The sequence below is a fragment of the Lathyrus oleraceus genome, chromosome 7 (assembly GCF_024323335.1).
Source record: "Lathyrus oleraceus cultivar Zhongwan6 chromosome 7, CAAS_Psat_ZW6_1.0, whole genome shotgun sequence".
Lineage (NCBI taxonomy): Eukaryota > Viridiplantae > Streptophyta > Magnoliopsida > Fabales > Fabaceae > Lathyrus > Lathyrus oleraceus.
The window spans coordinates 86,203,180-86,219,141 of NC_066585.1; the positions used below are offsets into that span (position 1 = coordinate 86,203,180).

The 15,962-nt window shown below is 32.8% G+C and overlaps 1 protein-coding gene across 1 annotated transcript; it reads right to left on the minus strand.

The window, feature by feature from the left end:
- Positions 1 to 9,469: 9,469 nt before the first annotated feature.
- LOC127102813 (transcription factor HEC3-like) lies at positions 9,470 to 11,284 on the minus strand. The gene has a single exon (XM_051040144.1). It carries the CDS (start codon positions 10,584 to 10,586, stop codon positions 9,726 to 9,728), a length of 861 nt encoding a protein of 286 aa, XP_050896101.1. The 5' UTR covers positions 10,587 to 11,284; the 3' UTR covers positions 9,470 to 9,725.
- Positions 11,285 to 15,962: the final 4,678 nt, after the last annotated feature.

A 15,962-nucleotide genomic window follows, 5' to 3' on the forward strand; every position in this document is an offset into this window, starting at 1 on the left:
ACCTTGTTCACGCTTTGTGCAAGGACCGCTCCCACTACATAGTTAGATGCATCACACATAATCTCAAAAGGGAGGGTCAAGTTACATGCTATTTATCTTAACCAATTATTTTTGATTGTGCTCTTAATCGAAATGAACCCCCCCAATTGTTTCAATCGGTTAAAGAATCATACAAGAGTCTTTGTGATGTGATACTCAAGTGTCGCTTCCCTAGACTACCGTTCTTAATTACTCGTTTTTGACCCGTGTGTGACATCAGATCAAATAGGCGTTGTTGCTGGAAACTCTTGTCGTTTTTAACCAATATTAGAGTCTTATGTGTTTTCCCTTGCGTTTTGGCCGATTTGTGCGTACCGTCAAAATCGGTATGAAAACCCGGTTTTTGAAAAATTATATCTGTTTCGAAAATTTTCCATGCCAATTTAATAGAAAAAATAAGGAGTAAAAGTCCCTTATTCTTGGAAAGAGTTATGGGATACCACCCTCAAAACCCCAAATTCATCATTTTTCTATTTTTTATGAATTTTGTACTGTTTTCATTGTTTCAGAAAAATCCAAAAAAAATCTCAAAATTCTTAATTGGCTTCATTAGATTAGATTTTGTGTTTTTTTATTTTTTTTTATTTTAATTGTTTTCTATGCATTCCGACTATTTTGCTATATAGGGACATTGTTGGCATTTTCACATTTGCTGATGCATTGCTTAATTAGTTCTGGCTACTAGGTCTAGTTATTCTGACTTGTTTGATTTTGATCTTGAGGTTGAAAGAACCTTGCACACACACGCCGTAAAGAAATTCAGGCTAGCATTAGTTAATCACTTGTTGACGATTCTGATTTTGACTCTTTGTATGTGTATAACTTATTTGATTATGAACTTGCTTTCGATAATAACATGGATGAACAAAGGACATTAAGATAGATTGCTGCTCCTGATGTTAATTATAATGGTTTATGTATCAAATATGCTGATGTTGTTGTTCCTTTTGAATTGAAATCTGGTTTAATACACTTTGTGCCAAGGTTTAGTGGTCTTGCAGGCGAGGATCTGCATAAGCATCTGAAGGAATTCCAGGTTTTTTGCTCTTCACCTTTTAGACCTGAAGGAATAACAGAAGATCATATCAAGCTCAAATCCTTTCCATTATCACTACAGGGTGCTGCAAAAGACTGGTTGTACTGTCTTGAGCCGAATTCTGTTACAACATCGAATGATTTAAAGAAAGTCTTCCTAGAAAGATACTTTCCTGCCTCTAGAGCCGCATCAATCAGAAAAGAAACATGTGGTATTAGACAGGGAAATGAATCATTGGCTGAGTATTGTGAGAGATTCAAACAGTTAGTGTCTAGTTATCCTCATCACAAAATCATCGAGCAGTTGCTTATTCAGTACTTCTATGAAGGGTTTCTACAAAGGGACATAAACATTTTAGATGTTGCTAGCGGTAGAACACTTGCTGATAAGACTCCAACTGCTGCCAAATCCTTGATTGAGAACATGTTACTCAACTCCAAACAGTTCACAACTAGAAACAATTATGTGGTCCAAGCTAAAAGTGTGAATGAGATTTAGGCTTTTTCTTCTAACAAGGCTCTAGAAACCAGAATTGACGAGCTTACTTCTTTAGTGAAACATTTGAAAGTTGGTAAAGCTCAAACAACAAACTTGTATGGTATTTGTACTTCTCCTGATCACCCGATCGATACATGTCCTATTCTGCAAGATGATTCGGTCAGTGAGTTGCCTCAAGCATACACATCAACCCTTTACAATCAAGGCAAAAACGCCAATTTGATCCGCTGTCGCACATGGGTCAAAAACGAGTAATTAAGAACGGGTATCGCATCGCAAGGACTCTTGTATGGTTTTTTTTAACCGATTGAAACAATTGGGGGGGGGGGGGGTTCGATTAAGAGCACAATAAAAAATAATTGATTAAGATAAAAGAAGAATTTATAAATAAGTTGATCTACTGATTCGGGTTCCGGGTCATCATCAATTATTATAACTTCAATTCCCTAAATGGATTCTCATTCCCATTTGATTACATTAACAATCAATCAAGCACTAACAATATTGTATGAATTATGTTCCTGTTTTCCGAATTAAGCATTCGGTTAGAGATAACACGGATTAACAAATAAGCTGAGCTAAAACGATTAAAATTAGGGAATATTTATCAATCAAATTTAACAGTTATGCCCTATAACAACAATTGAATCAAGCAAACGATTGAACTTGAATTAAGAAAATGATTAATAGGAAAAACTTGAAAGGAAATCGAAATCCAATTGCATAATTATAATAATCTCAAAGTTTTGGGACCTGAATACAACAGATCAACTTCGAGAGTGTTAGTTCTCCATAGGTCGTATAAAGTGTGATATTTTTTGTGAATATTCAGAATGAACTAATGTAGCAGCGGAAATTCTAATATAACAAAAGGGAAATTTGGCCCCTTTATGGAAACCGACCCGAAAATTAAAAAACCGGCCCAAACTAACTATTTTAATTAAGTCTGGAACTTCAAAGAATTATTCGACCCTCCTTCATTCCGAATCAGCTTTTGACTTAAATATGAAACTTGTAGCTCTTTCACTCAGATTTCCAACACATATCAGAACGCATCAATCAAATTATTGAAGCTCAAGTTATGGTCTGCACAATGACAAGGTATCAAATAACTGTTTAAGCTGAAAATAAAGCACGAAAATAAAATAAAGACATAAATAAACTTAAATATTAAACCATACTAAAATAGTAAAAATAATAGAATAAACTATAAAATTGCCTAAGTATAATACTAGAAGAAGGTGCATCAAAATGCATTGATCACGCTACAAGGGGAAGGACAACATTGGTGATGACTATGACGATGTTAGTAAGAAGCTTCCTCCTATTAAAGTGTTATGGTACTTGCCAATAATTCCAAGTTTTCAGAGATTTTTTGCTAATGTGAATGATGAAAAGAATATTAGATGGAATGTAGATGAAAGAAAATATGATTAAAGAATTCTCCATATAGTTGATTCTTTGAAATGGAAGAAAATTGATTTGTTGTTCCGGATTTTGGCCTTGAACTAAGAAACCTTAGACTTGGTCTTTCTATAGATGGAATGAATCCCTTGGGTAATCTGAGTATTAACCATACTTAGTGGCATGTCTTTTTCACTATTTACAACCTATCTTGGTTGTGCATGAAGCGCAAGTATATATTGTTATCTATGATGATTTTAGGACCAAAATAACCTGGAAACAACATAGATGTTTATCTAAGTCTATTAATTAAAGATTTAATACTTTTTTCGGACAAAGGTGTTGACATTTATGATGCGTATTTAGATGCAAATTTTAGGATGCAGGCTATGCTATTTTGCAAAATCAACGACTTTCCTGCTTATGGTAATTTGGTTGGATACAATGTCAAGGGATATAAAGAGTCTCCTATATATGAATCTAATACCTGTTTTCACCAACTTCAGTTTGGAAAAAAGACTGTATATCTTATGCATTAGAAATTTCTAAAATCCAATCATCCTTATCGTAAATTGCGGAAGGCTTTTAACGGAGGGTAAAAGTTTGATATTGCTCCTAAACCTTTAATCGGGGAAGAAGTTCATAAATGACAAGAACACCTTACTATTTTCTTTGGAAATAATAAAAAAGGGCTCGTTAAGGGAATTATTTGGAAAAAGAGATTGGTGTTTTTTGATCTTCCATATTGGTCTAGTCTCGATGCAAGATATTATCTTGATGTGATGCATGTGGAGAAAAATGTGTGTGATTGTTTGATTGGAACACTTCTAAACATTTTGGGAAATATTTAAGATAGTAAGAATTCCTTTCTAGATATGATGGTGATGGGTATATGACAACAATGGGCTCCATAAGATTTTGGAAAAAGAACTTATTTGCCTCCAGCATGGTACACTCTATATAAAAAGGAAAACAATTTTTTCGCCAGTGTTTGAATGGTATCAAAGTTCTCAAAGGTTACTCATCAAACATCAAAAAACTTGTATCAATGAAAGATCTCGAGTTAATTTTCTTAAAATCTCATGATTGTCATGTCTTGATGCAACAACTTCTACTAGTGGTTATCCGTGGTATCTTACCAAAAAATATAAGAGTGGCTATAATCAGGTTGTGCTTATTCTTTAATGTTATATGTAATAAAGCTTCTGATTTTAAAAAATTATATGAATAAGAAGATGATGCTGCAATAATCTTGTGTCAATTGGATATGTATTTCCATCCATCATTTTTTGACATTATGTTTCACTTAATTGTTCAAATAGTCAGAGAAATCAGATTTCGTGGTCCAGTTTATTTAAGGTGGATGAATCTAATAGAGCAATACATGAAGATATTTAAAGGATATACAAATAATCATCATCGACCAGAAGTTTCGATCATATAAAGGTATATCACAAAAGAAGCTGTTGAGTTATGTTCAAACTATTTGTTGGAAGCAGAGTCAATAGGAATTCCAAAGTCTTGTCGTGATGACAAATATGAAGGTAGATGTACTCAAGATTTAAATGTTATGTCAATGACTTGGGATATAGTTCTTCAAGCACATTTGTATATATTAAATAATGTTGATGACGTTCAACCTTACTTATCTACTCACAAAAGACTTATCAAGGGAAAATATCCCCGAATGAGTGACAAGTGGTTGTTTAAAGAGAATAACAAGCATTTTATAAGTTGGTTTAATGAAAGGATTTTTAATGATGACAGAATATTCAAGACAATTAAATAGATGTCATACATTCCAAAATTTAATGTAGTAACTTGAACTACATACGACATTACTAATTTTTTCCTTTTAGAAAAAATCAAAAGATAATTGTAGTGCAATTTAAAATAGAGGGGTTATGGTTGAGGCAAAATCTATGTAGTTATCTAGTTTGAAATATAAGAATCCTATATTGGCATCTAGAACATACTTTGGGGTCATTGAGGAGATTGATTATGTTTTATTCATAATGCCCTTAGTTAAATGCAAGTGGTTTGACAATAACATTGATGTACAAACTGATGAGTGAGGATTCACACAAGTTGACCTTGGCAAGGAAACTTATATGACCGAACCATTCATCATGGCAATCCAAGCACAACAAGTGTTTTATATGACTGACCCTTATGATAAACAATGGTCAATTGTTCTCTAAGGAAATCACATTCCTCATAGTGATGAAAATCATGGTTTAAATTTTGATATTCCTTCGACTCCTTCTTACGCAACACAATTGCATACTTCATATGAAAAAATGTATAGAGATGATGTGAATGATATTCGTAATGATCATGAAGAAGGCATATTGGAAAATTACCAAGTAAATATTTTTTTTTGTTTATTCATAATTTATTGTATGTTATAATTTCTAAGGTTATTTACTAACAAGTATTATTATTTGAAATTATGTGTGTTTAAAGTCAAGACATCAAGACACAAGAAACATTCCTCACATTGTAGATATTATTTGATGTAATGATGTGTAAATTATATGTTATTTTAATTTTGATGTAATACAATTTTTTTTTCTTCATATTTGCAAACGATGAGTGCGGTTCATAAATGGTTTATGTTGATGTTTCTTGTCTATTTATGATTCACTAAAATACAGTTAAAAAAATGTGAATTACGTAATCCAAAAATATATGTACCTTTTAGTTTTTCACTACGGTTATTTATTACAATCATTGTGATATGTAGCGCACTTTCCAGTTTGTTACCACAATATATAGCCCATAGTGGTAAGTAGCCCACTTACTACCACACACTACTTTAACAAGGACCATCAACCGTGGTTATATGTCCGTTTCAACCGTTGTGAAATGTGCAATCCGTTGTATTAGTTGGTTACTTCACTCTCACCATGATTGAATTTGTAGGCTTGAATTGAGTTTTTTCTCTCTGTCCTCCCCTTCCTTCACGCCTCATCTCTATATCTCTCTAGATGAATTCCCACTTTCTGCCTAAAATGATCAAAATGGAGAAGAAGTGAGTGAGCCCCCCTTTTGGCTCATATACTTCAAGTTGAAGTGACTTAATTACCCTTCTATTGACAAAAAATGATCACCTTTTTCCTTTTGGTGATCTCTAAACATGTTAGGATTCCTTAATTTAGATATTACTACCAAAGTCATTAAGTTACATTTTGTTTTAGGTAAAAAAATTGTGAGGTGTTATACGGAGCCAGAGTATGAGGTGGAGAAGGAGAGTATCCCTATGAGTATTCACTACAATCAACAAGTTCCACTAGTATGCCAAAAAGGCTCGCGTGAGTATAACGATTGAAAGGGGTAACCAGGCAGTACCTACCCTTAAATTTTCTCGAGGCTATCTATTTATACTTTAAACTTTTTCTTATGAAGTCTAAATGAAAGACCATCCTAGAAAATAATCATTCATGTAATGGCAACTCACACCTATCTAACTAACTGCATAATCTTTTATTGTGACCAAACCTACATCTCGATATGTATTATGTATCTTACCTTCATCATTGAATACAAATTTCGCCCAAAATGTCTTGGTCCAACCATGGATACTGAGGGGCATCATCAAGTATCTCAAAGTTTTATTGGCCCCGCCATACCGTTTGTGCCTCTCCACCAATATATACAAAGTTACGACCATGAGTACGAATGCGGAAATTTGTTTCATGCCACCATTTAATTTCATTGTTAGTAGGATTGTGTTCAAAGGAATGTATATGACATTTAATGTAAATTTGGGCCAGTTCACTTTTTCGTGGGTTACCTATAATTTATAAGTTTGGCATATGAAGTCCAGGAAAGAAAAATTCTCAAAAATCCTCACTAATAGCAATCATAGTGGGGGAAACCTACTTAACCTCATTAGTTTTCATCTATGGGTTTCTCATATCCATTGGGCTCCCTAACTTCAACAATTCTCACTTCTAGGTGTCTTACTTCTAAAGAAGACACCTCTAGGTTCTATGAACTTATTACTTTGGTTTGAGATGAAGCATTTATGATTTTATCACCACTACTTAAATCTATGAATGAAATATTTTGATTTCTTACACTGACCATAACTAAAAAGTGAATGCAAATAAGTAAAATGGAAAATGGAGAGATGGGTACCGTGAATATTTTACAGGTTAAGACTAGAGAACAGAGTAAAAAGAAGCAAATCGCTAAAAACCTAGAAAGTAGGAGGCTTTAATAGATGGAGATCAAGCAAATGGATATGAAGAATGTAAAACACGAAAAAGTTCATGGCACTTAGAAGCAAGGGAAAACGAAAAAGAAAAACCAACTTCATTCTTTTATTTTATATGCAATAAGACTGATGCGATCAACGAGTGAGAGTTCGAGAAGCACCAAAGGTCAGGATCAAAGGTCAAGATGAGACATTGATCTCACAACGACACTTCAATCATTCAAATACCTTAAGTGTGTCGCCTCCCCATCATAGGCACGTGAATCCACTTGGAATCCTACTCCGAAGCAACATTTCAGGACGTGATATACATTTAATACGCGTGTTCCTAATGCCACCAACTTCCATTTAGCTTCTCAACGAACATTTTCCTCTCCTCGAAGCATTCTTCAAGCAAAATCTCACTCCCTCGACATAACTCACACATGACTCGATTCAAAATTTTCACATCAATAATCCTCACTCCATGACTAATATGAAGGACTTGAGGGCCGACTGTCCTGAACTAACTAAAAGCTCAATAAGATTATGCCAATACATAGGTCTAATCCAATCCCAATCATCCATTCAACTAGTGAACAAGTAGATGCTCACACCGAGGCACAACCCTGAAAAAATACATCACATTAATCTCGACCATTGGTATTCATCCAACAATCTCTCCCATCTCGAGTCCGATCTGCTAGTATTGTTCTTACTATCACTCCTATATAAGCACGACTTTGAGTCACACTAAGGTATTATTCATTTACACACTTACCAGTGACTTTATTTTAAAGTGTTAATCTTTCATATACATTCTTTTTGTAATCATTGAAGATCTCTACCATCATACTATAAGACCTTAATTTTATGGTAGTCTACTTTAACCTACTATCTTCCCCGTTGCAATACAGAATATATAGCAAGAGTTAAGCTAATCCATTTATAAAAAATAAAATGAAAATAGTATGACATGTTGAGTTCGTGGATTCAAATTTGCTAACCGAACCAAACATTATGGAGTTTGAATGGACTGGTTTAGATTAGACTCAAACATGATTGAGTTGGATCAAAATACAAGTTATGTCATTTTGAGTGACCGCTTACACAGGTTGACGAAAACCATAACACTCATATCCATATTTGAGTAAAGACAGCCTAAAATTACTCTTAACTTATCATATTTAATATGTTTTTCTATTTGTCGTTTGCTCTAACTAATTGATAATCATTTCAAATAACGAATTATTATGTATAAAGAAAGAAGACATTATTATTTAATAAAAGCAGATAAAGATTACTAGATGAGGAAAGTATAAAAAAGAAACAAAACATGCGAAGAAAAACAAGGTTTCTTTATAATAACCTGAAGGTGTAAAAAAACTTTACAGACAATATATCTAAACTGAAGAATTTACTTCCTTTAATTTCAGTTCTTTACACACAGAAACCTTTAATAACAACTGTTGAAAAAAATAAAAGAGATCTTCAGCTTTAAGTAACCTTTGAATATTCAACAATATTATGAGAATATTTCAAAACCTAAACCTATTAATATTTGTGTTGTTGAGTAGAAATCACTCTTTGAGTCTTCACTATGTGTGTTTCTTTTGTTTATATATATACACATATATATATTTATACACGGCACACATGCCAATAAGCATGCATAAATGTAATTATGTTTATATACAGAGATGGAAAAGAGGCACAGAAAGACAGAAAAGAAATCTATATAAATTCATCATTATTCAATTAATATTTATATAGTTTCTCACGTCACAGTTGAATTTATTCCCACAAACTGACTCCGCCAAACAAACTTTCCGGCCAACATTCAAACTGCATACACATTATTCTATATTCTTATATTTATACATTTTTTATATTTATATATCTATACCTCTATACGTAACCCAACCCCAATGTTATGATTATTCTTCATAACCTTTAGTCAACAATATCCTAACAAACCTTTTCCTTCACACATGTTCAATCTCCCCTATACAACTTTACTCTATAGTACTACCCCCTCTCTCTCTCTCTCACTATATATATATATATATATATATATATATATATATATATATATATATATATATATGTGATTATAATTTTTTTTATAAATTATCTAATCTATTTATACATTCAATATTCAATATATTTCAAAAGAATATAAGTATATATATTTTTAATTTATCATCTTTATTTTGACTAATCTATTAAATATCTATAATATTAATATTGATCAAATATTAAATACATTTCTGATATCTATAATATTAATATTAATCAAATATTAAACACATCTCTAATTAATATTTTATATATGTACATAAATTTGATCTCTGCGAATCTTAGTAGACGATAAGATTACTACTTTTTGATGTGCAGAGATCAAATGTTCAAATCTTGAAAATAATTTCACCGTTTTCGATGATAAGATTGCTTACAAATACATCAATCCTTTCTAGAATCCGCTAATGAAAACTTCATACAAATACATAAAATTATAAGTATAATAAATTTAACCTAATTAACTAATTACTCACTAATTACCTCATGATGGTTAAAGCTTGACGAGCCATCACAAGCATGGATATGTGAATGTGAATGTGGATGCGGATGCGGATGCGGATGAGAATGTTCTCCGGCGTTAAACTGTATTCCGGATGGCAAGTCGATCGATGCGGCCGCTGTGGAAGTGAGTAGTAGATTTGGTGCAAAAGGCCAGACGATGTCACAAGAAGGAGATAACAACAAAGCATTAGGAGGAGGAGTAGAATTAATGCATTGTGATGAGAGTGGTAATTGATATTGTTGATTTTGAGGAGTAGATTGAAGCAACCTAATTTGTTTCTTCAAGAACTTCACATAACGAATGGCTTCATCAAGCATAGAAGCTGTATCCATTTTAGTTCCACCAGGAACAAGTCTTTGAAGGATACGAATCTTCTCACTGATTCTTTCTCTTCTATGTCTAGCAGCAACACTTTGTGGATCGTCGCTGATTCGAACGTTTCTCCGCTTCGGTTTACGAATTGTTGCCGGATCGATTTCCACCGGTTGCATAGCAGCAATCTTGTACATCATTTCCTTCATAGCTCCTAACTCTTCTTCTTGTTCTTCAACCTCTTCGATTTGGTGGATCCCTAATATGTCACTGAGTGAACCTGATGAAGATGGTGGTGGTGGTGGTGGTGCTGCCATCATCATGTTGTTGTAGTTATTTGCTGGCCAAATCCCAGAAGAATTACTCATAGGAATTTGATGTTGTTCATGATGATGATGATGATGATCTTGTTGTAGAATAATATGGTTTTGTTCATTTGCTTCCATTTTCTCAAGATTCCAAGTGCTTGTGAATGCACTACTAGAATTATTTAGGTTATTTTCCATGAACATAAACAATTATTTATATATATGAAAAATATGAAATGCTAGATTCTAATTTTGATGGATCTAGCTAGCTAGATGGTGATGTGTGTCTTTATTGATTTGATACTTTAATTAGCTAAAAGAGAAGAAGAAAAAAAAAATAATAAAAGGGTTTTCAAGATTAAAAAATTAATCAGATTCAATACAAAAGATATTCGAATTCAAACAACAGAAAGAATTTATTTGACATGATCAAACATCAGATAAAATAATATTCATTAAAACGAATATAAGAAATACTCAATCTCAAACACAGAAAAGAGAGAGGAGAACGAGAGAAACACCTGATTCTGATTATAAATAATTTAAATTAACTCATACGTATATATAGTGGCTAAATGGAGAAGAAGAGAAGAAGAGAATGATTGTGATGGTGTAGTAAATAAAAAATAGGTTAAATAATATTACTTACCTTAAAATTTTTATATATTATTTTAATTGTTGAATGAATGATGAAGAAGGTGTTTGAAGGGTGAAAAGGTGGGTAGAGTTTATAGAGAGGGGCCAAAAGAAAGAAAAGGGAAAGTTATTTATGTAATTAGGAAGAGGTTTTTACTGAAAGGGGAGTCACTGCAAAAAGCATGTAGACGAATGAATGAAAAGAAAAGGTAGTGCATGGTGTAGTGCAGCAAATTAAAGAGATTGAATTGAATGAATTAATGTGGTTCTACAAAGTCATGAGATTCATCCATATACCTACCTATAGATAGCCTTCCTATCCCAACTTTCAACATACAACTATGGTTCAACTCATAGTTATAAATTATAATTTTATTGTTTGTGTGTTTTTTTTATTTGTAATTTTATATGATTATGCATTTTGGTTGGATAAATATTTTTTGACCTAATATTATTAAAATAAATATAGGCCTTTTAGAAGATTCAAACAGACTTTTGTGACTATTGAATGAATATAGATAGAATTGAACATTAGTAAAATAATATTTATTATATACGAAAGATTTTAAAGTGAGAAAATTATTTGTTTATAGATAGATGTTTTTTCATAACAACAATATATTAGTGTGAAGTATTAGTGATCATCACTATATAAATAATACATTTTATTTATAAAATATTTACCACATCAATTTAAGGTAGAATTATAAGACGCACGACATTTTAAAAAATAAATTTCGCATATTTTTTTGATTATAATCGATAGAAAAAATTAATAAGTTCCGATTCATTTTGTTTTTATTCTTTGTTTATTTTTTAGTTATCGTCTTTTTAGTTTTTTATTTATAAATGAATTAAAATAATTTTTTCTCTCAGTTGGAGGAATCAATCAATAGGAAATATGGCTCAGGGATTCAGATTCAAAATCCAACGGTTGCATTTTTTACTTTTTTTTCTTCTTTCGATTATCGTCTTTCTTAGTTTTTATTTATAATTTATCTATTCCTTCGATTGAGAGTTTCAACCGAAGAAAATCTTAGATTCGTATTTTATATGACACTTTTTTATTTTTTTTATTTATCTATTTTCTCAGTTGGATGATCCAACTGATGATACCAAGTCTCTTTTCCATGTATTTTTTAGAACTAGACTCTAACTTTTCATTTATTTTTCAACATTTATGTCATCTTTATTCTCCTGCAAAATATACCTAAGGCGATTCTCATCTCCATCTTCTCCATCGAAACACCCTAAAATATTTCTAAACTCACCTTCCATCATCGTTTTTAAAACATCATCTATTCCAACACACGTATGTGTTCGAAACATCATCTCTTCCAACACACGTACATTTTCGAGACTTTATTTTCTCAATTCGGATGTCATTACCGTCATTAAAGCACCAACGAAGCTTGAAGCGAAGGAAAGACAACCAAACTCGAACGAAGCTTCCTCCACTATTGTCGTATATTCTTCATCATGTTTTCGATACGTAACTCACTTTATACATGCACCTAACTTTGAAATGTTAGTTTTTGTTGTTGGTTATGTTGAGGAAAATGACTTTTGTGTTATTTCTATTATTTTGATTATGTTGATAAAATATAAAATAAGTTTTTCATTTTTATTATTGATGTTGACAAAAATTCATGTGTACCATGAGTCACATTAGGTTTCTTTGTTGATGTTGTATTAAGTAAAATATTTATAAGACTATTCTTGTGAAGTGCTCTAAGGAAGTGTTAATGTTATGTTAAGTAAAATGTTTATAAGGATATTCTTATGAAGCGCTCTTAAGAAACATGGACGTTGTGTTAAGTAAATTGTACCATAAGTACCATGAATCTCACATTAGGTGTGTTTGTTGATTTGTGTTAAGTAAAATATTTATTGTTGATGTTGTTGTTTAAACAAAGATGAGAAATTCTTCCACCATTTCTCCTACACCCACATTTCCTACAAATGAGAGTTCTAATACTAAGATAAAAGTACAAGATATTCTAGAAGAGCCACGATGATGGTCAAGTTGACAAAAGTCTAAAGCACATATATTAGGACGCTGATCGATTATAACTTAAAAAATGGTAGTGTTATGATGAACATACCATGAAATTTAGGATTTATGTGACATTACGTCATAGAAGAAAAATTAGTATTTTGCTAGAAGATTAAAGTCAGGTTGATCCTGATGTTAAAACAATTAGTATATGGACTGATGTTGCGATATTTATTTTAACTTTTATGATTTGTTTTACAAGTATATATGAATATTTTTTTGTTTAATATTAATACCAACTTTATTATGTAAGTGTATGATGTTTTTATTGTTCAAAAAGATGACAGTAAGCTGGCAAAGAAATGAATTTCATATGTTAGTGAGTGTTGGAAGAACTTTAAAAATATTTGAAAATAATGAATATAAATTGACATCATCCTAAAAGATTTATTTACGCGCACCATAATTATAGTAAAAATATGTCAAGGCAATTAGTACTCCCACACAAGATCCATAGTACAACTCTTTTGGAGTAAATAAACTCGACCTTGCTTGTCAATCTTTGCATTGGATCTGATTTAGGAACTTGGATCTCAATCTTGTGGTGGGGGATGAACAACTACCTTTGGAGCTTGCACCATCAAAAACAACTTTCTCAGAAAGGTCTAATATGTTTAAATTTGGTTGAAGGAGTATACCCATCGATTTCAATTGTTGCATCATAAAAACAACAACAATAACACAATACACAATTTTTTAAAACACAAATATAAACAACACATAACACATAGCTTTAATCAAACAAACTAAAAAGGAAGTTTCAAAACCAAACTTATACTAACCTCAATCATATCACGGGTCAAATTCAATTGCATAATCACTCATTCATTTTCTAATCTTTCCTCCATCCTCCCTCCATCCTCTCCTCTAACTTCTCCTCTCTTCTCCACTAACCTCTGATCAACTAACTCTTGATGTTCATGTAGTGATTATTTTAATATTTATATAGTTTCTTAGTCAGAGTTGAATTTATATATATATATATATATATATATATATATATATATATATATATATATATATATATATATATATATATAAGCATATTAATTTCTTTTTTATTGTTTCCTTGTTAATTGTTGTAAAATATGTATGTGTGTCATTTTGGATTTGGTTCAAACAATTATTTTGATATATATAGTTGTTTCACAAATGCGTCATTTATTTATGTTTCATAAAATGCATATATAGATTCTTTCTAAAAGATATAGATTTAAAACAAAATTATGTAAAATTTTAAAAATTTATATTTTAAAAAATCAATAGATTTCTCCTTGAGTAGTAGAAGCAAACGAAAGGAAAGGAAATGTGGCGTGATTTTCAATTTTGAAAATACAAAAATGTAGCTAATGGAAATCAAATTTATGATCAGTTCTACTTTTTCCCTGGATTGAAAATTTGAATTTTTTACAAAAATAACCCACTTTTTCAAGGAAATTCTCAAAATATCCATGGTTTCAAAAAAATTCTCAAACTACCCCACTTTTAGGAGGACTTGCCAATTGAATTGGAGACTCCTCTTAAAAATTGAATGGAGGCGCCAATTGGATTGGCTAGGGCAGGTGCCCTAGCCAATTGGATTGGCGCCCCTGTGTAGTATTTAAGAGGAGGTGCCAATTCAATTGGAGCCTCAGTGTAAAATGCAATTTTTTTTGGTAAATGATATACGTGATAGATAAATTTGATATAGGACCAATTGATATTAATAAAATTTGTCGTTTACACAAAGAAACCTAATGGTGATGACCGAGATCACCTAACCGACCTCTGGTCCCACATCCTCTAACTACCCTAACCCATGACCCTAACCCACGTTGATGATTCGGTACCGGTGTTTGAGCATCTGAGGGGCCAGGAGCGTCACTTCTAACTACAGGAGAAAGCCTGTTGAGGTAGTCAGACAAGTCGACATAGTCTTTAGTATGCATCGATGGTGTACCACCGTAGCTGAGCTCATGACCCATGCCAGAGAAGTTGGGTTATGGTTGACTCATTGATGGGCGACCGAGACGGTTGAAGGGAGACATGGGTGTGAACGATGCGTCGAGGAAAGGTTGTTGGGGTGTTTGGTAGAGATAGGGTTGTTGGATGTTTTGGTTTTGTGAGGTTTGGGCTTCTTGGCTATGGTAGGAGGAGGGGCGGTTGGTGTTGAATGATCGTTGGGTGTTCTAGCTTAGGCGACTTTGGTAGGGTGATGGGGTGGGTGTGAAGCGATGTTGAGTCTCAGGTTGATGGTCAATTTGTTGGTGGTGGTATGGGGTATGCTCTTGGTATTGGGGTTGGGTGTATGGTATGTTTTGGTTGTATGTTTGTGTGTTGGTTGAACGGAACGTTTGACGGACAGGGGGTTGTGTGTATCCGGTCTGACACTGTTGTTGGGGGTTTGATGTTGAGGTGTCAGGTATGTAAGTCATCTGGCGTGGGTCGTACAAATACATATCCTCGGCGATATACTGAAAACCAACCGATCTGTACCAAGCCATATAAGTACGACTTGGTTTTTCTTCAGTTGGCATGACTGCGTCAGTTAACACATGGTCATGACGGTGCTTCCATTTGCTACACTCCGATCTTGCGAAGCTTTGCCATGGATTGAAGTTCCATTGGTCGTTAACTTTGCGCATATGCCATTCTCCTAGGCTAGCTGGGGGATCTGGGATGTTTTGGGGCATACCAAACTGCAGCTTCACACGATCACTGTTGTGCATCTCCACAATTGTGAACCGTATTATCTGTGTGCATGCAGTCCATACGGCCGCGTCTTCAGCGTTGACCTGATGGTCATGACCCAAATTAAGGTATGGACGCCAAATGAACTGAAATATGAAAGAAGATAGGATTATAATCTTGGTAGAAGAAGTTAACAAAATATAACAAAATTATTAAGT

Excerpts from the sequence above, each read along its gene's own strand:
- LOC127102813 (XM_051040144.1), bottom strand. The coding sequence starts at position 10,586 with ATGTTCATGGAAAATAACCTAAATAATTCTAGTAGTGCATTCACAAGC.